General features: G+C 37.6%; 1 protein-coding gene across 7 annotated transcripts in view; it reads right to left on the bottom strand.

The window, feature by feature from the left end:
• bru1 (bruno 1) overlaps positions 1 to 23,532 on the bottom strand; it is a 138,118-nt gene that overhangs the window by 34,415 nt on the left and 80,171 nt on the right. For 5 of the 7 annotated variants that reach the window (XR_016269335.1, XM_089464993.1, XM_089464991.1 and 2 more), the window contains exons 3-5: positions 16,923 to 17,437; positions 9,429 to 9,511; positions 5,780 to 5,828 (exon numbers count right to left, since the gene is read on the bottom strand). Coding sequence is in view for 6 of the 7 variants with exons in the window: in XM_089464993.1 (XP_089321119.1) it covers positions 5,780 to 5,828; positions 9,429 to 9,511; positions 16,923 to 17,437 (647 nt within the window). In the remaining variant the exon portion in view is untranslated. Of the gene's footprint in view, positions 1 to 5,779; positions 5,829 to 9,428; positions 9,512 to 16,922; positions 17,438 to 17,607; positions 17,990 to 23,532 lie in introns of those variants that run through there. The other 2 variants (XM_089464995.1, XM_089464996.1) reach the window with 2 other exon arrangements.

Below are 23,532 nucleotides of genomic sequence, written 5' to 3'. Positions count from 1 at the left end.
TGAACTTCGTAACAGTGTTGCGTTGCGTGTGCGCTAATTATGATTAGAATCAAAATGCGAGAATGCGCACAAGAAAGATTGAGCTCAATATGATATATATTGTGTATATAATAGAAAATAGTTTAAGCTTAAGAAAGTTTGGGGTGTTACCTTATATTTAATTGGTAAAAGAATTTTTGCAGGTTTAGATAGAAGTCTGTTCGTTAGCAAATGAAGTCCAAATAATGTGAGAGTATAGCAAAGATAAAGTAGACTAGGTGATCGAGACTAAGAAAAATGACCTTTAAACTGACTATAATGGCAGAGTAAACACACTCCCTTATAGAGAATTTAAATCAAAGAAACCAGCAGAGCTTTGGAAATATGGGTAAAATTCGATACACTTTTTGCTAAAGCTGACAGAAAATACATCGGGTAGATGATAGTACTGAACCAATTTTCTATCATCTTTTAGGCTATAGGAATATAATTTTAATTTATTTCTATTTTTAATCCAGTTTTGTTAATAAACATTTTTTTTTTAAATATATATAAAGATTTTATATAAAGATATATGTATATGAAGATTGTCAAGCTCATTTAGAAATGCTTCAACTCTGCATATATACATATATATGGAGCTGTTTATGTATCATCAATTAATCAACATCTCTATCATTAGAAAGTCAGCCTTCAATCTATATCGTCTACTTAATCTACTCTCATATCAATCATCAACCATTGTCATCAGCATTCGCTTTAATTTAACCTTTGTTATTAACTTTAGACCTCTCCCTCTCACCACCTCCCCTAAATTTTTCATTGATTTCCGTAGAATATTAAAAAAGTGGAAGTAAAACAACCAAGTAAAACTGGCAATGAAATATGCAAATATAAATTTTATACAAAGTTGGCTCAAGGTTTCTGAAACGATGACGTCTTCTTTTCCTTCCTTTTCATCCTCTTCACAATTGCCTTCCGGTAATTTCTAGCCACATTTTACATTTCAACGCGACAACACACTCACACACTCACACTCGCTCATTTATATGTACTTGACTTGCCATAATGGCTAATTTGAATTTTTATCATGTTTACAAGCAAACAATACGTGCATCATCATCGCAGAGGAAGTCAGGAGACGTTCCTCGCTCTATCGTCACCGCCTCTACCACCCAACCTCTCCTTGTGTGGTACTGCTATTCAGTTTCACTACTCGACAACATTTGCATATCGATTTCATATGCGGCAATATTCCCCACTCTACGTCAAATGCAAATACAATCCATTTTGAATATTTTCTTGGGAACGCGCGAGCAACAGAGATAGAGATAGAGATAGAGACAGAGACAGAGAGCGAGAGCGCCTTCTCAAATTGTCTGGAAAAACCATGAAAATGTTAACATGTCTGCCTTTTTGCCCGTTTTCCAGTTGCTTACTGCATTTCTGGCGCGCCCTCAAGTATGCAGCGCCAAAATTCAACAAGACCAAACAAAAAAGCACATTTGACATTACGTATTTGCAAATTTAATAACACCCTGCCAAAATGAATGGATGCTCAGAAAAGTGGGCAAGGGAAATGGAACTGACTAAGATAATACGCATTTCAGAATGGTTTTAGAGAGTGATATTGAGTGAAGGTTTTTTTTAAGGACTCCTAGTGAATTTAGTCGTTGTAGTCCATGGGTTTCAGCCTTAGCATGAGAGATTAATTATATATATAAATATTAATATCTAAGACGAAATATGTATACTTTGAAAAAATTGTTAAATATGAATAAGTTACATGTATAATATAGTTATTTATTATATAATATATAATGAATAAAAAGAAAAACGAAATTCAAGTACATCAAGGTAATTTAATTTAATATATGTATATATTTATATACATCAACTTTATATGCATAAAAACCCGTTAACCAAAGAAATGAAGAATTAATATTCAAATAATGAAAAATGACAAAGAATAATAAACTAGTTTAAATTGTACTTAACAATTCTTAAAAACTTTCTGAATAACCTAAATTTTCTTCAGACAACTACTTATCTCTATATACCACAAAATCAATCCACCCTCTGTCACAGCCCGAACAGCGTATACAAGAACTGACGCCAGCAACTTGACATCGTCTCTCTGGTGGCGCTTCGTCGTTGTCTGTTTCAAGTTTGCTCGCATGCAAATTGCACTGATTACCACCGCGTTGCACTTTTCTTCTGTTCCCTCTTTACTATGTTTCCTCCCATTTCCCCATTTCTCTGCCGTTCTTTGCTTACACATTTGATTTGGTTGCATTTTGTCTGGCACTTTTCATGTTTTCTACTTAAGTAAACCAAACGCAAATCGCCTTCATTGCAGACACTTTTTCTTCACTCTACTGTTCAGCTCTGTTTTTCTTTCACCCTCCCCCAGCTATTATACTTTGGCCAGTCCGCGCTTTTAACACTTGATGTATTTATGTTACCCTGTCCCTCGCTATAATCGACCATGCTTTGTTTTGGCTTGCACTTTATGGGGCAGGGTCAGCGTCATAAAATTTAACTGCATTTACTGCAATTCAAGTGGAAATGAGGCGTCATTTGTTGGGCCCCATAGAATACTAACAGAAATTTGTAATAGCGTGTTGGCGCTGCGTCTTATTACAAGAGGGTGCTTCGCATTGTACTTAAGTATAATAGTTTTCACATGGAGGGCGGTTGATAATGATCTACAAATTCTGATAGCTTTATGGCCCACAGTGAAAATAGAATGTTTTAAGTATAGGGAGTGCGAATTAAAAATGGAAATGAAATATAAATATATACTTCTATTTAGTAATTGAAGTACATAAAAGTTGTATAAATTTCGGTATAGAATTACTTAGATATATTATCTGTTATAAGTTGTCATTTAACAGAAATATATCTTTAAATGTTTTTTTTTTTTTTTTTTTTTTTTTTTTTTTTTTTTAGGTATTTCAATCGTTACGCAGCACTACTAATCTGCAGACTAAGCTCAAGACGCTGCAGTTCATTGCCACACTCAATCGAGGTAGCTTGAACTTTTGCCTTGCCTCGTGGTTTACATATACATACATATATATATATATATATATATATATATATATATATATTTATATCCACTTTTCAAACTGCAAAGCTCTTCAATGGAGCCCTTAGCCCGTGCCCAAACTGAAAATAACAACAAGCATTGCATACAAAGCCCAAAAACCAATCAAAGGTTGCTGCTGCTGCTGCCTTGCCGCCTGCTGCTTTTGCGACGACTGCCAAAAAGTATGCTACACTTTCTACGACAGCAGCAGCGGCAGGAGCAGGACTATGAGCAGCACCAGCAGCAGCAGCAGCAGCAGCAGGATCCACAGCAGGAAACAAAACTCGGCGACTCACTCAAGCATTTTATTAAATTGCCACCTTCCGTTTGTTGTTACGTTGGCTCCAACAACTGTTGTCTGCAACTGTCTTTTATTTTCGATTTCTAGGCATAAACCAACACACAGTTACCCGCCTTCCTTGGCCCACTCCGATTGTAACATCAAAAAACAGGAAAAAAAAATCAAGGGAGGAAATACCAGAGGAATATTTCTGCCATCTTTTTCTATTATATCGTTTCCGCTGTTTGGCATAAATTTCTGCGCGGCGGCGGCCAAAGTAAAACTTTTTTTTTGTTATTTTGTATGCTTATTGCAAGTTTCCCTTCACTTCTTACTTTTCATTTCCATCTATCTGTTATTTTTGAGGTTGAAGTGCCAAAGCACACGAATACCAAATACAAAATACTAAAAACAATAAAAAATCAACTACAAGGCAAGCGGAAAAAATATAAATAAAAACGAAAATTGTCTAGTTTTTGGCTTTGCGGCGATATTGAAATGCGATTGCGGCAGAGACTTAGTATATACATATATACACAAATACATATACACCAATAGATAGCTATGTATAACTGTATATACACATACATATACATGTCTATAATGCGGCAATTGTTGGAGTTAGTCCAAAATGCATTTGCATTGCCATCGCTTTAGGCGCATTGCGGGCGTTTCGCCTTTTAAGCTTATCTAAAATTGAAATTCAAACACGACCAAGCAATCAGAAAAAAAACTTTTAGTTCTGTTAATTATATAGCCGCAGGAAGTCAAGCCTAAATCGAATCACTCAGAAATGCATGAGCTGAAAACTATTTATTTAATATATACTTGCTTTCGGTATCAAAATAATTCTATTTAATCATCTTTCCTATATATATGAGAAAAATAACTCTAGAACTCATTTTGCCAATTGGCATCAGCTCTGTAAATGATTCTAAATCTAATTAGCAAAACTTTTCGCGCTTATATTCATTAAAAATGGGAACATTCTAGTATCAAAAGCAGCCATATATAACGATATTTCGGGACGAAAGAATTAAGCATACGCCATGTTGAGCAAGCGTAATTACACGCATAGCAGCAGCGTGAGGTAGGGAGAAAAAGAGGGTGGGTGAAGGGCAAAGCGGATGCAGCTGGCAGAAGCCGCATGTCAAAAAGTTTCTTTGCGCTTTTCATTTTGTTGTTGTTGGTTTCACTCTCTCATTCAGCCTGGCAGCAAACACTACAACTTGTTAACAATACGCGCTGCTAGAGGTCGCCAATTAAAAAATTTCCAAGCGCCCATTACATGCAACATGCTTGACTGTATGTGTGCGTGGGAGTGCGACTGTGATGGTGAGTATATATGTATATGGGTGTGTATGTGTATGTGTCGAAAAGTCAACATTTTTGTGGTCACTTAAGCAGATTAATTTCATGGGTATAATTAAAAGAAGAAGCCACTGCAAGCGAGATGAATGGAGAGCGAAAGAGAGAGAGAGACAGTGCGGGAGATATATATATATATATAAGGAGAGAGCGCGGTTAAGCTGGCAACGAAAAAAATTAACATATATTAAATTTTTGTGCACAAAACTTCTTTTTTTTTTTTACCATGTTAAACAATTTTGCAACGCGGCGCACATAATTGATGGTTTTTAATTAACTGCCAAGTGACCGACACGCAACTGACAGAAAGCCAAAAAAAAAGAGACTAAAGTGGCATTCAAAAAAAAAAAAAAAAAAAAAAAAAAAAAAAATCCGCTGAAATGTTTAAACTGTGGCCTGTCCATCGAGCGAGACACATGAGTGGGGAGTGGGGTCAGGATACTCGTGCCATGCCCCAATACATTGAAGCTGCAAACAAAAGCTGTCAAATACAGCTGCAGCTGCTGTTGCAGTCACAGTCGCTTTTAGGCCGAGGCAAGCATCTGACATACAGTTTTGGAGCAACTGCAGACGCACAATTTGTATAATTATATATGAAACATATTCAAATATTAATTCAACTCTGACAGCTGAAACAAACAGATGAAGTTCGCATTGAAATGCCAGTTTCAAAGTTCAAAGTTGCCGTCAAAGTTAAAATGTGTTGACAGTCGCACACAAGCTGAGCGTCAAATTATTGAAATAATACTGAAAACACTTTGACGTCAATTAGAAGTTATGAACATTGTCTGTAAACTAATTTAGCTCGCGATTTAGGTATACAGCATTTTTTTTTCTCTGACTAGAACATTGAACTTTCAGTCAAAGTTGTTAAATATAAATAAAATTTAAATTTTGGGGTTGGTAATACCTTTGATTAAAAGTAGAATGTAGATTATCAGAATCTACAATAAGCAATCTACAAGAAGCAATAAAAGACACCCAACACATGATAATAAAAATCTCTTCTTTTTACGGCCCCCTCATATGATTTTATTTGATAAAAAATTTCATAAGCTTACCATTTCGATTTTCACTATCGGCGGGTTTCATCTGTATGGGATGGTACATCTGTAAATAAAGAGAGAAAGCATAAGAACATAAGTATATACAAATAATAAAACTACAAAAAATGTAAAATAAACTTTAAGTAATTCTTTATTTTTAGCATATTTAAATTACTTTTCTTCATATCTAAGCTCTTCTGACGTATTCCCTTTCTAAGCTCACACATTGCTTATTTCGACTTCATTTATATTTGATTTTTCTTTTGTGCCATCCTTTTTACGCTTTGGCGAGCTGCTAACAAAATTCCAAGGATTTGGGCAACCTAATTTGCCGTGTTAATCACATTTGATATATTGTGGCGCTATATAAACGACGCAGTCTGCGATTAATTTGGCCGGCTCTTTGGCGCAGTGCAACCAGCCAAAATTGGACAACTTAGTCCCAGCGGACGCGCGCTCTATGCTGTATACACACATACACGCATACATACATACATATACATGTATATAAGTTTGTGTGCGTGTAAGTAACGTCCATTTAGTTGGCGCTGCAGCAGCGTATGCCCCTCGCTGCGCGCTTTTCCTTTTTCCTTTTTTTTTTTTTGCTTTTGATAGGCGCTTAAGCTGCATAATGAATGAATGCAGTAAAGAGCCGACAAGCTGCTTCTAACTGGCCACCAAATCCTCGACTAAAGCCAAACACATTTATTCAGCGGTCGCCGAGAAGCAACAGCAACAACAACTTTTACTCCTTTTAGCATTCTCTCGCTCTCTCTCTCTCTCTCTCTCTCTCTCTCTTTGTTGCTCTCCTCTATCTATCTCAGCTGTTGCCGTGAAAATCCTAAAATATGCGTTCGCATTTCCCTATTTTACGCCAAGTTGCAGCAACGTTTTAAATGTAATTTTTCGCACAGCGTCTTCTAATTAAAACAAGCTTAAAGCGCCCGCAAAACGTGCCGCAGCACGAGGTCAGGGGTCAAGGAGTATGGTCGAGGGAGCCCAAACGAGGCCGCATGCCCGAGCACTTCCGTCGCCAAGTCTGTGCGGCTAATGGCCCGTGATTTATTGGCAACGACAACAGTTCACGTTTATAGGGCGCGCCGCGCGTCCTTGTACGCAACACCCTTTCTCGCATTTCTCTCTACCTCTCTGTCTCTCCCTGTCCTCCTCTCTTTCACTCTGTTACCTACTCCTAGACGCTCGTAAATAATACACGCAACGCGACTTCTTACAAATTGCAGTCCAAGTCAACCTGTTTCCAGCCATGCTGCTTCGGCTCCTGCTTTTGCTTGCCCCTTTTACCATTTTTTTTATGTCCATGCCACGCCCCCTTTTATTTTCATTCAGGAAATACCAATTACCAGGCCAAGTCAAACGCAGTCCCTCTGAATACTCCCTTCGGTATTAGACTTCAGGCGCAGTGCAATTTTGGCTAATTACCTCAAGTATTAATTGTAGTTGCCATTTTTTTTTTTTTTTTTTTTTGATTTTCAACACTGGTAACAGTTGACGATATCAATTAGAGATTATACAAATATTGCATAGTGTCCGTAATTACAAAGAGAATACAACATTTGACAACTTATCTAGGCTAGACTATAAGATATTGCGAGTATTACTATCGTACACTCGCAGTGTTGAAAAACCGTTTGGTTGTCTGTGTTTGTTTAACTGTCAATGTTGTATAACTCCGTTCTTGAAATATTTTCTCTCGCAGTTATTGAAACAAAATATTATGTAATAGACCGTAGACATAACTCAATGTTATGCAATACAATGAATATATTCTCTATTTATCCTAATAAACAATTTAGCTTTAAGCTACTGAAAGTAGATGCAACAGTGTTGTAAAATGACAACAGATACTTAAAATTTGACGTAATTTATAAGGAAGCCAAACGAAAAATAATTACTTATCTAATCGAAGTAAAATATGCTGATAATTATCTTGCATAGAATAAAGCAAGCAGTGCAGTGTTGTAAAATATGAAAAAAAAAAACCTTTACCTTATTAATTCTACATGCAAAAAGCTATTTAAAAGCTTAGTGAGAAATTTTTGAAACTAGTTTGAACAGCTGTCAATTTAAGAAATTTCCATGGGGAAAAATTGTCAATTTGCTGCACATGCACATGCAGAAATGCTCACAAACCAAATCATAGCCTCTGCCAATTTCTGTGCAGTTGTTTAGCTTCCTGCAACCCGTATAATCCTTTAACCTTTTCGTCTTTTGAGAATGGTAGCTGTGCCTTTCAATAACAATTTTGTAAAATAAATATCGTCGCGCAGCTGCACAATTTCTTTTGCTTCTTCTTTTTTTTTTTTTTTTTTTTTTTTTTTGGCAGCGCCAACGACATGCACAAGTTACGTCAGATTTTGAGCGCCTGACACAAAGCATTGTTATGTGTAGCTTTGCATAACCTAGCGCACCATACGTAGCCCATTTTTCTTCTTGCCACCCCTTTGCTTCTTGGAGCTGCTACATGACATACCAAATAATAATATTCATGCTGATTTGATGGCGCAATAGAAAATGCGAAAGAAAAAAACGCAGCAACTCGAAATGTTGTACGTTTTTCGCTGACGTTGTCTATTCTAGCCCGTTATGCACAAGCCTCTACCCACTACCTTTGCCCGCACCCTTTGCCTATCCCTATTGTTGCTTTAGCTTGCAGCTCCCAAGCGCAAATTGACATTTTTGTGCCTGTGGTTTTGGTTTCTTTCCCTAGCATATTTGGTTCTTTTTATTTTTTTTTTCAACCCTTTTTTTGCAATTTTTTGTTGCATACTTTTAAGCAGCTAGGACATAGGGCTAAACTTGGATATTACTTGCATTTTATAATGATAGACAGCGGAGCTGAAGGGGGCTCGAAACTTAGATAGTACTGCAAAAGAAAAAAAATGTATTGGAAAATTGCAAAATAAGTGCAATGATTTGGTTATGCCCTGTAAGGGATACAAGGGGTATAAGCGGAGCGTGGTTTCGTTAGAATGTAGGTTTAATATTCAGGTATAAAAAGAGCATATCTCTCGCGATTATGTCTCTAAATAAGTGAAGCTATTTAATTTCCTTAGTTCATAAATCAAAATATCTTATTTCTGTTCTGCCTCATTTTTTTCGACTTTATTTGGCAAAAATAATTTAGAGTCAAATTAGCAGGGTATTACGTCAGTTCTACCTTTCCATTAACAGTTTATTTTGTATTTATTTTTTTTTTTCTATTTTTGCTTCAAATTTTTTTGTGCCGCGTCATGACTGTGTTTCACTCTGAGCGCCAGTCAATCTGTCAGTCACGCAGTCTGTCAGCCATAATGAAGGCAATGCGATGCTGAAATACCAGCCAGTTTTATTCCACAGTTGTTGCCGTTGTTGTGTTGCTATCGCTGTCGCTGTTGTTGCTGTTGTTGCTGTGTTGCATGAATGCGTTTATGATAAGTTGATGTGGCAGCCGATTTTTCGCGTTGCAGCGTCAGCAAAAAAAAAAAATAATAAAAATGTTTTCCAATTAAAACCGAAAATGCCGTCTAAAATATAAAAATAGCTCTCGGACTCCCTTTTGCCCTGCTTCTACTCTTCTTCTTGCTCCAACTAATCGCTAGCAATAAATGTCGCAAAATGTACAAAATATGCTAAAAAATAAAGCTGGGAAACACATTCAACTTACCCCACTCAGCGTTTTCACATTGTGCAGTGCGTCCTGAGCTTTCAGTGCGGCGCGACGCGTATAAAATGTCACAAAGCAGCAGCCTGCAAGAGAAAGAAAGAGAGTGAGTGAGCGAAATATTGAGATTAGCATAAGGGTTAAATTGGAGTTTATTTTCAACGACGTCAGAAAAAGGTGGCGAAGAAATTATGAAAATTATTATTATTAGCAGGCAGGCAAAATGGCAGCAAGCGAACAGGAAGCAGCTGAAGGAGGTCGGTGAGAGGTGCGGGGGGCAGAGGGCGGACGGTTGGCACAAATGTGGCAACATGGCAACACTAAATTAAACATTATGACCAAAGCCTCGACCGTACCGCCCTCCCTCGCTCACCCAGCAACAAATCTGTAGCGGTGGAAGCGCCTGGTTTGGGGTGTGTGTGTGCGTTTGGATGGTGGGAGGGGGATTGAGGTTTGGGGCGAGTGTTTTAGGTGTTGAAGTTTATGTGGGGTTCGTTCCGGAATGCAAGCATATTTGAGCAGCCATGCGATACCTACTAGCCAAGCCACAATTTCTAACGCTAACAAACGCAACAATTAAAATATTTTTAGGGCTACAAAAAAAAAAAAAAAAAAAAAAAAAATTTGTTTTTATTGGCCCTAAAAACTCATGTATTTTTAAACTTTAAACAAATGCACACATAATTTTAATGGAAATTAATTTTTAATTTACAATTTAATTTAAAAAGCATTTTTAAATAAATTTCCTTTTACTAGGGGGAGCTTTAAATTTTAATATATTAATATATTCCCTTTTTTATTTTAAAAGCATTCTTTAATACATTTAGGTCATTAAGGCAAGTTATAAAAAAAAAAAGAAAAAAAAAAAGTTAAATAAATAAATAAATATATACATATATAAAACAATTTTATGTATTTCAAATTCTGTTAAATTTATTAAGGCTCGTTTTAAAAGCAGGCAACAAATTTTAATTAATTGTTGTTTATTTTTTAATTAAAGCCCGTTTTTCCATTGCCTTTTTATATGACACATTCACTATTCAGCTATAATTGAAAGTCAGTTAAAACTATGTCCACTTTTGTTTTCATTATTATTATTATTATTTTTTTTTTTTTTTTTTGCAATTCCCACCAAAATCTGTGGCCCAGACTATAGCAAAGTAAAATAAAACCCTAAGCGTCAGTTGAATTTCATTTCCGGCTCGCGCTTTCTCACACATACACATATTCCATTTTACGTAGCTTGTTTTCCAGCCACGCCCATAGCAGGCAACCTCCCAGCCAGCCCCTTTGTAATGGAGTCCATTTGAAATTCTGGCCGTCGGATTCTGGGATTTTGGCCTGGCCGCCAAACTGTGAATGGAAAACTTAATATGGCAATAGTTGCATAATGCAATTACCGGCCATATCGACTCGACGTTCGGCTTTACCCAAGCGTAATGCGTTGTGGTGGACATGGCTCGCACAGCCCTAACTCACTCTCTTTCTCTCTCTCTCTCTCACTCTCTATTTGCATGTGGGTGGGTATTTGTTGCAGCACACATTCACACACACACACATAGACACCTGCACCAACACTTCGGTAATTCAATCTGTCGCAGTTTTTATGCCGTCGCCGTCCTCGTTGTCGGCGCACACACGGCCGTTTTTCAGAATTTTTCACATATTCGCAAATATTTTCATTTCTCGTTTTGCGTTTTTTATATCCGGTGTAGGTTTAGAGAATGAGAAACAGAGAGAGGCAGAGCAAATGCCGACGCCAACGGCGCCGCAACGGATGTGTGAGAATTATGTGTTTTTTTTTTTCTTTTTCTTTTAACTGCACTGAAAGTTTAAAGCTTTTAAAGTGTGTGTAATGCAAATGCGAATTTCGTATTACAGCGATCTATTAAGCTTATGTATGAAAGCTTTTAAGAGCGCTTTACGAGATGCTGAAAATCTCTATCGTGCTATGTCATTAGTGATCTGCTTTGAAGCTTTATAAAACTTCAGACATGCTTATATACATATGTATGTATGTCAGCCCATCTTAGGAACTATAGCAAAGAAATATGCTCGAAGAAATGTAGTTTCGCAAAAGCTTTGTGAAAGCTTTTTTAAATACTGAATTATCAGGCCTTCTAAGATTTAGTTATAAATTCTATTTGTGTATTAAAAGTCAATACTAACAATAGAAGCCATCTAAATGAATGCTTGAAGAGCTTTTTACTTATTGTATTATCCGTCTTACTAGAATTTTGTTCTGTACATAACAAATGTATTTAAAGATTCAGTAGATCCTATCATTTCATTCAAGTCCACAAAACTTAAAGCTTAAAAGCTCACTTGATGATTAAATTGCCGGAAAAGCAACAAAACTAATTAAAAGTAAACTAACTCAAATAAACGCTTGGTATTTCTTCTGCTTTTTAATCTTTCAAGTTTTCTGCGCTAAATCAAACAAATATCGCATTTCACTTAGCTCCAAACGAAATGAAATCAAAGGCAACAGAAAAGTAGAGAGGTAAAAGAGGGAAAGAGAGAGAGATAGAGAGAGACGAAGAAATGTAACTTGTGCAATCGCAGATTAAATATCACTTAAAATTAAACTAGCGTTAAATGTAACAAATGAAAGAAAATCGAAACGATTTCCAAATGCAATAAAATATTGTGCAAGCGAAACCAAAGACGAAAACCAATCGCGCGATAACGAAGAAGCAGAGAAGACGAGGAAGACGACCGGCTGGCTACGCAAGTCAGCTAGAGCAGAGCAGAGAAGAGAGAAGAGAAGCGAAATCTCTCAATTCCCATTATGTGCATGTCAACTGCAGTTAGCATCAAAGCGCCAAAACAAGACGCAGGCAGTGCGAGGGAGAGCAGACGACGAAGAACCAGAAGAGGCAGAGAACAGTTGAGCTTTCGCTTGCTTGAGGGAACAATGCGATAAAGTAACAACAAAACCGGCGGCAGAAGCTGAAAACGACATCCAGTCACGTTTTTGGACAAAAACTTAATCCAGGGCCGAGTGTTAAGGGGGTGAGAAGTGGCAGGAGAAAAGGGAAGCGGGCGGGACGTGCGTGTGTATGTGAAAGTGGGTTGGATTGGATTTTAAGATGTGAAATCGAGAGCCGTCGCTGCCGCTTGGCCCAGACACACAACGTGCCAAAGTCCAGAAAAGGGGATATAGCAGGGATGGATATATACATAAAGGATGTGCCGGTCGCACACACGTAGACACCGAGAGACAGAGACAGAGCGAGACAGAGACTGGGACATGGACAGAGCCAACAGGAAACGAATTAATCGAAGTTAAATAAATCAATGTCATTAAACTTTGGTGCAGAGATTTACTAGCTGAGTTGGCATGCTCACTAAACAGAAAGAGAAGGAAGGCAACACACCCAACCAGCTGCACAATACACAACAACGACAACAACAGCAGCACCAAAAGGAGTAAAAGCTGCATCCAACTGCAATTGCAATCGAATTTAGTTTATGGGTCTCCTCTCTATGCTCTATGGTCTCTCTCCTGCTCTCGCCTTTCTCTCACTTCTTCTTCTTCTTCATACAGATAAAGCTCGACGTAGCGAAAGTGACAAACGTTTAGCAATAGTTCAGTGGGCGCCAAAAGTCATGACCAAAAACCACAAAAAGGCTGGAAGGATAAGTAACAGTGTATGGTATAGGGTGAGTAGTCGACTAGCAAATACCCTGTATATTCAAAAAAAAAAAAACATTTAAAGAAATATAGATACCAGCTTTATTCCTTAACTAATTATATATGTATATATATATATATATAATTTTACTTTTCCGATTTTTGCTTACTGTTCCATCACAGTCTACATTCCAAAAATTGACAGGGTATCCAAACACAAAACGGCTCTTTGAAATTGAAATGCTCTTTGAAAATTAAGTGAAATTTTATGCATTTTTCACGCTCCGCAAGCCGCTAAATAAAAATGTCAAGCACACAAAGTGGACGAGCATTAGGGGGGAGAGAGAGACAGAGAGAATTGAGAGGAAGACAGACACAAGACACAGCAAGGCGGATGAAGTCGGCAGATAAGTAAGTGCGTTTCTTTTTCTATTTTAGGTGACAGCGGACAGCTGGCCAAGCACAGTTAGACGCAGAGCTTGACACTGGCAGCCGCGTGAGTGTGAGGGTGAGTGAGATGGCGAGCTTTACAAAATGAAGTTCTCAAGCACAGTAGGCGGAATCGAAAAAAAAAGTTATCAAATGGCCAAGAAGCAGAGCATATTTTCTCACTGCGGCTGAATTATATTATTTCCTGCTTTTTTGTGTGATTTGGTCAGCATTATGGCCATAAATCAAATTTATAGAAAAAGATATTCAAGGACTGAATGTAGAGAGAGATAGTAAAAATCGCTTTAAAGGCTCAAGTGAAAAAAAAAAATTTGAGAATTTAATGTTGAAATAGTTTAAATATTTGATGTTACATAACAACCTATTTATATAATTTAATTTTACATTACATTACATTTACATTATTTATATAATTTAATTTATCACATTAAATATATATCCATCAATTAAAAGTCTTCCAAAATACATTAATTAATTACTGTAATTTCCTTTCGGCTTTCTAATTGAGTTAAATTCCCCAAAAAATTAAAGTTTAATTTATTTCCAATGTGCATAGTTTGTCATACATTGACTAATTTATGGCAGACCCTTTTTCAAAACGCCTCTCGACCCACTCGAGAAACTTTGCCTAAAAATCCACAACTTGTGAAGGTAGGCTCAAAGTAGAGAGAGAAAAGGCCCATCAAATTAAACGCTTTGGCCAAACAAAGCTGTAAAAGCGCTTTACACCTGAGCAAACAGTCAAGAGTGGCACATAGCAGTTAGTCTATCTCTTGCTCTCTCACTCTTCCAATAGCTGCGTTTACCGCAAGCGTTAATAAATTATGAGTGGAGAGCTTAAACCTTTGCCCAAGCGCACCCTTCGCGTTCGCTATCTCTCTCTAACGCACAGCGAGTGGAGAGGAACCACAGCATAACCGCAATAACAACACCCGCAAACAACATAGAAAATCCACTCGAAAAGTAACTGGCCGCTAACGAAATTTAGTGTGAAAGAAAAACAAGTTTTTAGCCAAAAGGCATTAGCCCAGAAATAATAAAAGCGGAGTCCAAACTTTTGCCCAAACGAAAAGGAAATTTCCTTTTTTTCCCCAGTTTGTTGTTGCTTTTTTTTTTTATTCTTTAGCGGGTGAGGTTATTTACGACTTTCTGGTTCAGAGGTCATCGTCGCGCTTAAAAGTGTCATTTCCCATTTTTGGTAGCTGCAGCACGGCCAAGTCCTCTGTCCTGGCTTTTTGGCTAAGCGTTTCGCCATCAAAATGCAACGGCAAAATCCAAATTTGAAGCCATTGGCAGCAGAGCAGGACTGAGAATGGATGGGGGGTCGGCGCATGGGAGGATGGGATAGGGGAACTGCACTGCCAACTTTTTGTCGCAGCACAAAGGACCAAGGTACGAAACTAAAACTGGCCAAAACTAGGTTACAAGTCAGGCTAAATGGAAATGTTGTAGCAGGAAGTTGAAGCCAAAATAAAACTGCACATGAAAAAAAGGAAACGACTAAACAACGAAACTTCTGCAAGCGGCAAAGAAATTACAAAAAACTGGTCCCCTTGGCTTACATAGATACCCTACTATAAACCAGCAGGAGGTATATTGATTATGATTTGGCTTAAATTGTTAAGGTCTTCAAATTAACTAGAAGAGGGTATATTGGTTATGATATAATGAATGCTAAGCTTGCTACGCCTATCTCATTAAAAATATAAATTAGGGCATCTCTAATTGGGAAATTGGCTTATTTCAAATAATCGAATTTTACTTTTATTTATTCTAAATTAATTGGGCATATCTGACTGGAAGTTGTTATAACTTAAATCTGAATTTTAAATTCCTTTTCGTTTTAAATATTTGTAAATAATACAGTCCGTTTTATCAACATCCATAAGATATTTTAACTAATTCTAATTTTTTATTTACTTATTTTTTTTTAATTTCCTAAAGTCTAATTATACAAATCCCAATTAGAATATACAGAGCATTTCATCTTCGTTGTAGCCGTTTCAATTTTCTCTCTTGCCTTTTTTCTTTTGGGTCAGCGCACGCCCCTTTCTCTAGTTTTGTTTGCTAGCATTTGACAGTTGCCTGGCATAAATAATAACTTTCAAATGCAATTTGTGTCGATTTGTGTTTGTGGCATGGCGCGCTGCTTTTAAGCTCAAGTGATAAACAGCAGGACATACACACACAGACAGACATACACACATATGTATGTAGGCAGGCACTTAGTCGAAAGCTTCTACTTCCATTCACACTCTCAATTCCAGTCGCTCTCGCGCTGTCTCATTGTCATAAATCATCAACACAACGCGCCACTTAAGTGCGTCCTAAAACTGTTTGCGCTTTTACTTTGTCACACACACACACACACACATACACATACAGACAAACACGATAGCCACGCCCATCGTTGACAAGCTGACCATGCACACGCCCACATTTCCAAGCAGCGGACGCCTGTCAAATGCAGCCCTAACAAAATGATATAGAGAGCTGGCATGTAAGAGAGAGAGAAAGAGAGAGAGAGAGAGAGTGGAACAGCTATAGAGGGAGAGAGAGAGAGAGAGAAGGCCGTCGAAGATATGATACAAAAGCAAATAAAAAGGACACAATAGGCGGTGTCTAAATAAACAAATGTATTTTATATATATATACATATATATATAAATAAAAATATATTTATATATAAATAGAAAAAGAAATGAACATAAAAATATGACTTGACAAAAGGCTTTCACAATTGGAAGTGCCGCTGTGAATGAGGAGAAGCCGCACTGTGGCGCATCAATAGAAATGTGTTTGGCTGCAGTTGAGAGGCTTTTAAAATGCCTGCAAATGACAAAAGCGACAATAGAGAGCAAAGTGAGCAATCTACTAATCATCAAGAGAGTTAAATCAAACTCTTCAATTTGAGAACTGCTGCTTTTATGCAAAAATAAACTCCAGATCACACATGGATTTCTTTTCATTTCTCTTCATATCTTCCTTCGTTGACTATTCAAAGTTTCCGTCTCGAATGGCAGCTTCAAGGCAAATGGCGAACAAAAAGCAATTTGCTGATGAAATGAAATGGCAAGCGCTTGACATGCAATTAAAATACACGCACACACACACACACACACACACGCACGCAAAGCACACAATATGCTAAAGCGATGTAGATTGAGAGAATATCTGATATTTCTGTGTGTGTGTTTGTGTGCGTTGAATGGCTAATTTTATCTTATTTACTTTAAGCAGCTATTCGTGCAGAGTGAGCGAGAGAGCGTCTGTGTGTGCGTTAACTGCAGAATTTACCGTTGAGTGTAGGGTATTTAGTTTTTAAAAGGGCATTATGCAATTGTCATACATTTTGTAATTTTAGAGATTGTAATTAATAATATATTTATTTTCTTCCCTTTCGCACTTACCTTTGCTTATGCCTGTGGCCTTGTCACGCAGCACATTTATCGAGTGCACTGGGCCATATTCCTCAAACATTTCGCGTAACTGCGCCTCGTCCATCGATTTGGGCACCTGGCCCACAAACATCTTAATGTTATCGGGGTCGGGCTCCTTTTCGCCGTAGGTGACAACGGCTGTGTCTGGATCCAGGCGGTAGCATGAATCGTCGTCCATGCTAACAACAACATTGCGATTAGCGCTGCACGAATTGTTGTTGTTGTTCATCAAGCTGCTAGACATGATGTTGTTGTTGTTGTTACTGCTGCCGTTGTTGTTGTTGGTACTGTTGTTGTTATTGCCGTTACCAAAGGGGGTGCCTGCTAGCGAGTTATTGCTGCCCACCAAGTTGGTGTTGTTGTTGCTATTGTTGCTGCTGCTGTTGTTGTTGTTGAGCAGCGACGAATTGTTATTGTTGCTATGTATAGGACTATTCGGTAGACTATTGGTGGCGCTGCTGCTCTTATCGCTCATACCAAATGCACTGTAAAAGACAAAAAAAGGGAGAGAGAGAGAATGAGCATACGATGAAAATGAGTAAAATTACAGTTAAAACAGTTTGCCATTTGCGCAGGTCATAAAGAGGAATTATTTTACAGTTCATTAATAATTTAAGGAAATTTCTTTTAATTTGATTTTTAGCTTCATACTCACTCCAAATACAAATCGGTGCTTTTCTCAGAGAAATCAAAAATCATGCGGCGATTGCCCAAAAACGAAGTGCGACTGCTAAACATTGTATTTCTTTTTATGTAACTTTTTTAATCCAACACTATCGAATCGATTTACAACAAAGAGAATCGTGCACTAGAGGCAAATAGACGCACACGGACAATTGTCAATTGTAAAAAAAATAAACTTGTTAATTGAAATATTTGGAAAATCAACTTTGCTTTTAAAATATTTCCATGTAAACACTGCAAACACTGCGACTACACATGCACTAATTAAAATTTGGGCACAAAATTTATCACGCACAGCGTCCTCCCACTTCCTTTATTGACAATCGTCGAAGAGCAAATGAACGATCCAAATTCGTGTCAACTGCGAGCGACCACAGTGCAAAGCGATGACTCAGGTCATAGGATTAAAGGAGCAATAGACAAGGAAGAGAGTGTAATAGACAAGGAGTAGAGTTTGAGCAATAATATAGCGTGCAAAGTCGAATGAAGTAATAGAAGGAGAGCGCGAGAACAGATCTCAGGCAAATTTGCAATGCACGAAGAGAGCGCGAGGAGAGAGCGCGAGGAGAGAGCGCGAGGAGAGAGCGCAAGCTGAGCTTATGCATATGTATGAAGCGCACAGTCATAGAGTAAAGGAGACATAGAAAGATAAGAGAGCGGGAGCAGAACTTAAGCTCTGTAAAAGAAAAATGGGAGACCGAACGCGAGCAGAACTTTTAAGCTTCACATCAATACAGAGCGCAAGCAGCGCAGCAAGTATAGTGATCCAAGCATGTGAGAGGAGTTGGGCTATATTTAACATCGCCCGCTGCTGCGCACTTCCCCTCTATCTTTCTTGAATACGCCTGATGAGAGGCAATAGAAACAAAAAGTCGAAGCCATACATTTACATATGTACATAACTGTAGTTGCTTATATTTTGGCTGATATTCGTGGTAAAATTCAAGTGAAATTAAATGTATTCTGAATTTTACATTTAATGCTCAACTTTCAATTTAAGCATGCAAATGACTTAAAAGGTTTCCCAACTACGTTGCAAAATAAAGCCTTTAACACGCCCAGTTATCAATTTAACTGCACAGGTGCCCACTAGCTTCAAATCTAGCTGCTTTACCTTAATTGACCCATTTGTCGCTGTCTATTTACGAACGGCCGTTAAACAAATGCCGTTTGTGGTTTGCTCGAGCTGAAAGTTCACTCAACTCCAACTGTTTTTAAATTTCCTCAAAGGTCTCTGCTTAAGCGCATTAGCAGCTTAACAGATGACACCTGAACCGGAATGGCCATAATTAAAGTTAAATAAACCATAACCATAATAAAATATCATGTTCGACTAGTAATTAAACAAAACAAAAGGCGAACCCCATATGCACACCTATTTTGATTTGCATATTCATGTAATGCTATAATTACTCCAACTGTTGTTTGTTCACTCGTATTCCAACGCCTTCCCTCTATCTCTCTCGCACTTTTGTATTGCAAGCGCAATTTTCTGCTCATTTCATTTTGACTTCTAACTTCCTTACAAGTTTCTCTTTTATGTAGCAAATTCTTTGTCTTTATTGTTGTTGCTCCTGCACCCCTCGACTTCTGTGTTGGCTTTCTTTGTTGCATTTCGTAATTTGAACTTTTTTGTTGTTTTTGCTTTCGCATTTTATGCACAATGAGACAAACTTGGCGAAACTTCCTCACGCTCCCTCTCTCTCAAGCTCAAACTGTCTCATTTAACCCGCTCTTAGCTTTTGCACTTTCCTTTGTGCTGTATTTAGTTACGGTTTGGTATTGTTCTCTCTCTCTATTTAAATGTGCTGTTACATTAAGAGAGAGAGAGAGAGAGAGAGAGAGAGAGAGAGAGAGAGTGCCCATTTGACACAATTATTGCATTTCCTTTGACATGTTTCGCCCCAATAAAACATTAAAGTGCAACAATTTTATTAAAAACTTTGAAGCAACTTTTGCAACTGCACCGAAAACAACAAAAACAACTAAGTTGCAAGAGAGTATAGAGAGAAGCAGAAAAAAAAAAAACAAAAACAAAAAAAAACTACACTAAGCATGTTGTGCATTTCTATCAAAGTTCAAACTGCAATTCATCTTCATCATCATCATCAAGAAGAAGAAAATGAAGAACAAGAGCAACAAAATTGAGATCAACAACAGCTAAAACTGTGTGTGTGCACACACAGAAAGTTTTTAGTTCGACTATCGTTTTATAGGAAGACTATCGCATTTATTTCGATACCAGTTACAGTTTACAGGTTTAACACCCTGTAAAAAAAATTTCATTTAAGTGGTGGATAGATTTGAGCAAAAATGGGAATGAATTCTATGAGTGAACGAAAGAAAATTAAGCACGTATGCAACCGTATTATAGTTTTATTTTTATTTATTTACTTCAAAAATTGAATTGAGTGAAAAATTTTTGTTTAAGTAAAACTATAATATTGTCAAAGTTACCTATTTTTTTTTTTATCATTTTTTTTTTTATATATCTTAAAAAAAAGTCCATTTAAATAAATCACAAAAATCAATGTCTTTTTATAATCAAAATTAAAAATGTACGTAATACAATACAAATTTATTTATAAGTCTAAACTACCCCAACTGAAACTTTTCGCCTTTAAATTTCGATAGCTTGTGCATAGGAAATTTTTAAAAACTTTTTGCCTGATGCTGCTCAGTGCACATTTATCTTCATTTGTCTACGCAGCAAAATGGCAAAAAAAAAAAAAAAGGACAGCGGAGGAAAAAAATATATAACTGTAACCCAAAGCTGTCAACAATTTACAGCTCAAATTATCCTGGGAGCCAGCCCAAAGGCCAAGTCAAAAGTTGGCATCCAATTCGGATTTGGGTCTTTGCTCGCGCGCTCTTCCTTCATATTTCCCTTTAACTTTCGCTCTCTCTCTTTCTCTCTCTCTTTGGCTCCATTGCTATTGAGCACTAATTTGCTTGATTACTCTAGAGAGTATAAGAGTGAGATGAGGGCAAAAATTTGAAATCTATTAAAAAAGTTTCAAGTTGTATGGGAAATACGAATTGTGCTATCGGGCAGAGAAATCAGTTGCCACTCGTTGCTCGCCCTCGCCCTCCCCTTCATTCAGTCTCTTTCTTTGTCTTTCAGGCAGACAAAACAGAATTGAACAAAAGTCAAAGTAAGAGACAACCACTAAAAGGTAGTAATAAATGTGGAGTAGGTTGTTTGTGGGTAAAAGTAGTAGAAAATTTGTTACACAACTTTTTTGTCTCTTCCCTCTCCCTCTCTTCTTTTTCATCTTTCATACTTTTTGTTTAGCCAGAAGGTAACTAAAGGTGAATTTGAAGCGTCTGCTACACAAATCAAGTGAAAAACTGCACAAAAAAAAAGTAGTCAAGTAGCAGCTGCATTGTTGCTGCTGCTGCTGCTCGAAAGAACTTGATTCTTCTGATTTTGTTTTGTGTCTGTTTCTACATTTTTTTTGCTCTTTATTATTGGGACGCATGCTTCATAATATCAATTTGTAAGTGAACTTGAAAGCCATGAGCGAAGAGAGGAAGAGGAGCGGAAGGAGAAGAGAGAAATTGCAAATCAATGGAGCAACTTGCTTAAAAGCTTTAAATGTAGATTTGGTGCACTTAAAGAGAGGCAGTGATGAGGTTGCGGTTGATTATCACTCTTTCATGCAATATAAGAGTAATATGGAAATATTATTTGGACAGTCCAAATTGGACTACACGATCTTTTAATCACTCATAAATGGAATATAAGAGCTTTTCAGCATAATTGAAATAATATGCACTTTTTCTCATATTTAAGCAAATGCCCGATAAGTACCTCTTTATTATCCTAGTGCATGACTATGGACATTTACTTTTGTCCAATTAGTTTACCTTTAACACTAATGAGCCCCCCAACCCCCGTCCCGTTCACAGCGACAATTTATTTTGTCTGCCTTTGCTAAATAAGCTTTCGGTAAGCCGCTTAAACTTTGACCCTAACCAACTTCGACTGCGGCGACGACGATGACGATGACAAGGACTTTGATCTCAAGGACCTCTTGAGTAGGCGCAAAAGCGTTTGCCTATAAATTACTCAGCAGTAAGCAGCATTGCGCCGCGCTTATCAAAGATAATTTTAAGCCGCATTTAAAATGATTTCTTTGCCTTCCACTTTTTCCCACATCTGTTTTTTTTTTCTGCAACGAAAATTTACGCTGACTGTGCGTTGTCTGGCAACGCTCGAGCAAAAAGTGCAAGTTGGCAGCGCGGTTGAAGGCGTGGGGGCGGAGAGAGTGAGTGTGGCAGTCGGATCTACGGCGAAAAAGGGCGCCAGCCATGTTGACAGTCAGTGAACCCCGAAAACCAGTTCGCCGCCTCCTGCTTCGCCGCCTGCGCTGCGCTTTTTGTCAATGATAAGCTACGTCCTACGGATGAGCTGCAAAAGGGTAACGGTAAAAGAGAGCGTGCGAGCGAGAGAGGGCGAAGAGAGTTGCTTGGACTTTGTGCAAATATTTGACATGGACACAAAATGGAGACCAGCAAAGAGAGTGGAAGAGAGAAGAGGAGGAGGAGGGGGAAAACGAGGGTCAGCAGGAGCAGCAGTAACGCAGCTCATTTTTTGGCTGGCAAAGTCAAAGCGAGACAGTGAAACGGGAATTTGGGAATTTTTGGCAAGGATTTAGAGGAAGGGCAGGAGGGATGGAGGCTTAGGGCATAGACAGTGCTGCGACTTGTGTGTAATTAAGCAAAAATGTAAAATTGTTTGTTGTTTTCGTTGCTGTTGCTGCTGCTGCTGCTTTTGTTGTTGTTGTTGTGTTAATAATTGCTTGTAAATAGATCAAAGTTGGCATTTGTTTGGTTTTCAGAGCCAGAGGCGGCGGCTGCAGACGACTGCAGGGGGTGCGGCAAAAGAGCTTAGTTGGATTATGTTGACTAATTAGAGGTTGTTTGACATGCTCCATTGACAAAAGTAGTTGAATGTGCGCTCATTTCATAGAGACAGAGAGTGCGAGAGAGAGAGAGAGAGGGGGAGAGTGAGGGTGAGCCCCAATGGGCAACTACTCCAGAGTTATTCGAGTGGAACAAGCGAGTGTTATCTCCTTTTTCGTCTGGCATATTACAACCTAATTAATTATGGGACATGGCCTGTGTTTAGAAGTGGTTTGCTGAGAGGTTACTCGTTTCACTGATGCAGCATTTCATTGCCTTGAATATATCAAACAGAATGAATGGGGTTTTTTTTTTTTAGAGAAAAATTAATGTAATATAAAATTGTAGAAACCTAAAGGCGAATCCTGATAAAAACCAAAGTGGGTTTACATTCAGTTTAGCGCGAGTCAACCGCAATGAAATGAGAATGAATGAAGCACACACACACACACACACACACACACACACACACACACAGACACACACACACACACACACATTCTGTCGCACACACACACATATTTCTGCAGTGAAAGGGACACTGACCACCTTTTTGGTTGTCCTGCATGGTCATTTTGGTCAATAGAGAGTTGCCAGACCTACAAAAAAGTAATGGCATTTTGCATATAGCGCGTGTTGACTGTCGCCAAATATAAAAAAAGCTCGGATTCTGAACAAAGACATAAAAAAAACCATGAAATTTGTACATAGAGAGGAAGAGAAATACCCTTTCTGAAAATATTGACTAATATATACAAATATAGCTTAAAATAAACAAAACCACGCAAAAATTCGAAAAATGCACATTTAAATAGAAAAACAAAAATAAATGTTATACTAGTTTTAAAAAATAAATTTTTTAAGGCAAAACAAAAAATTTAAGACCAAAAATGAAAAAAAAAAATAAATAAAATAAAATAAATAAATAAAAATAGAAAAAAAAAAAATTCAACTTCACCTTTAATAGAATTTTATAAAGTAAAATTTG

Source organism: Drosophila arizonae, chromosome 3 (genome assembly GCF_054131065.1).
Source record: "Drosophila arizonae isolate 15081-1271.41 chromosome 3, UAZ_ARI_1.0, whole genome shotgun sequence".
Classification (NCBI taxonomy): Eukaryota; Metazoa; Arthropoda; class Insecta; order Diptera; family Drosophilidae; genus Drosophila; species Drosophila arizonae.
This window is presented reverse-complemented; position numbering and strand designations above follow the sequence as displayed.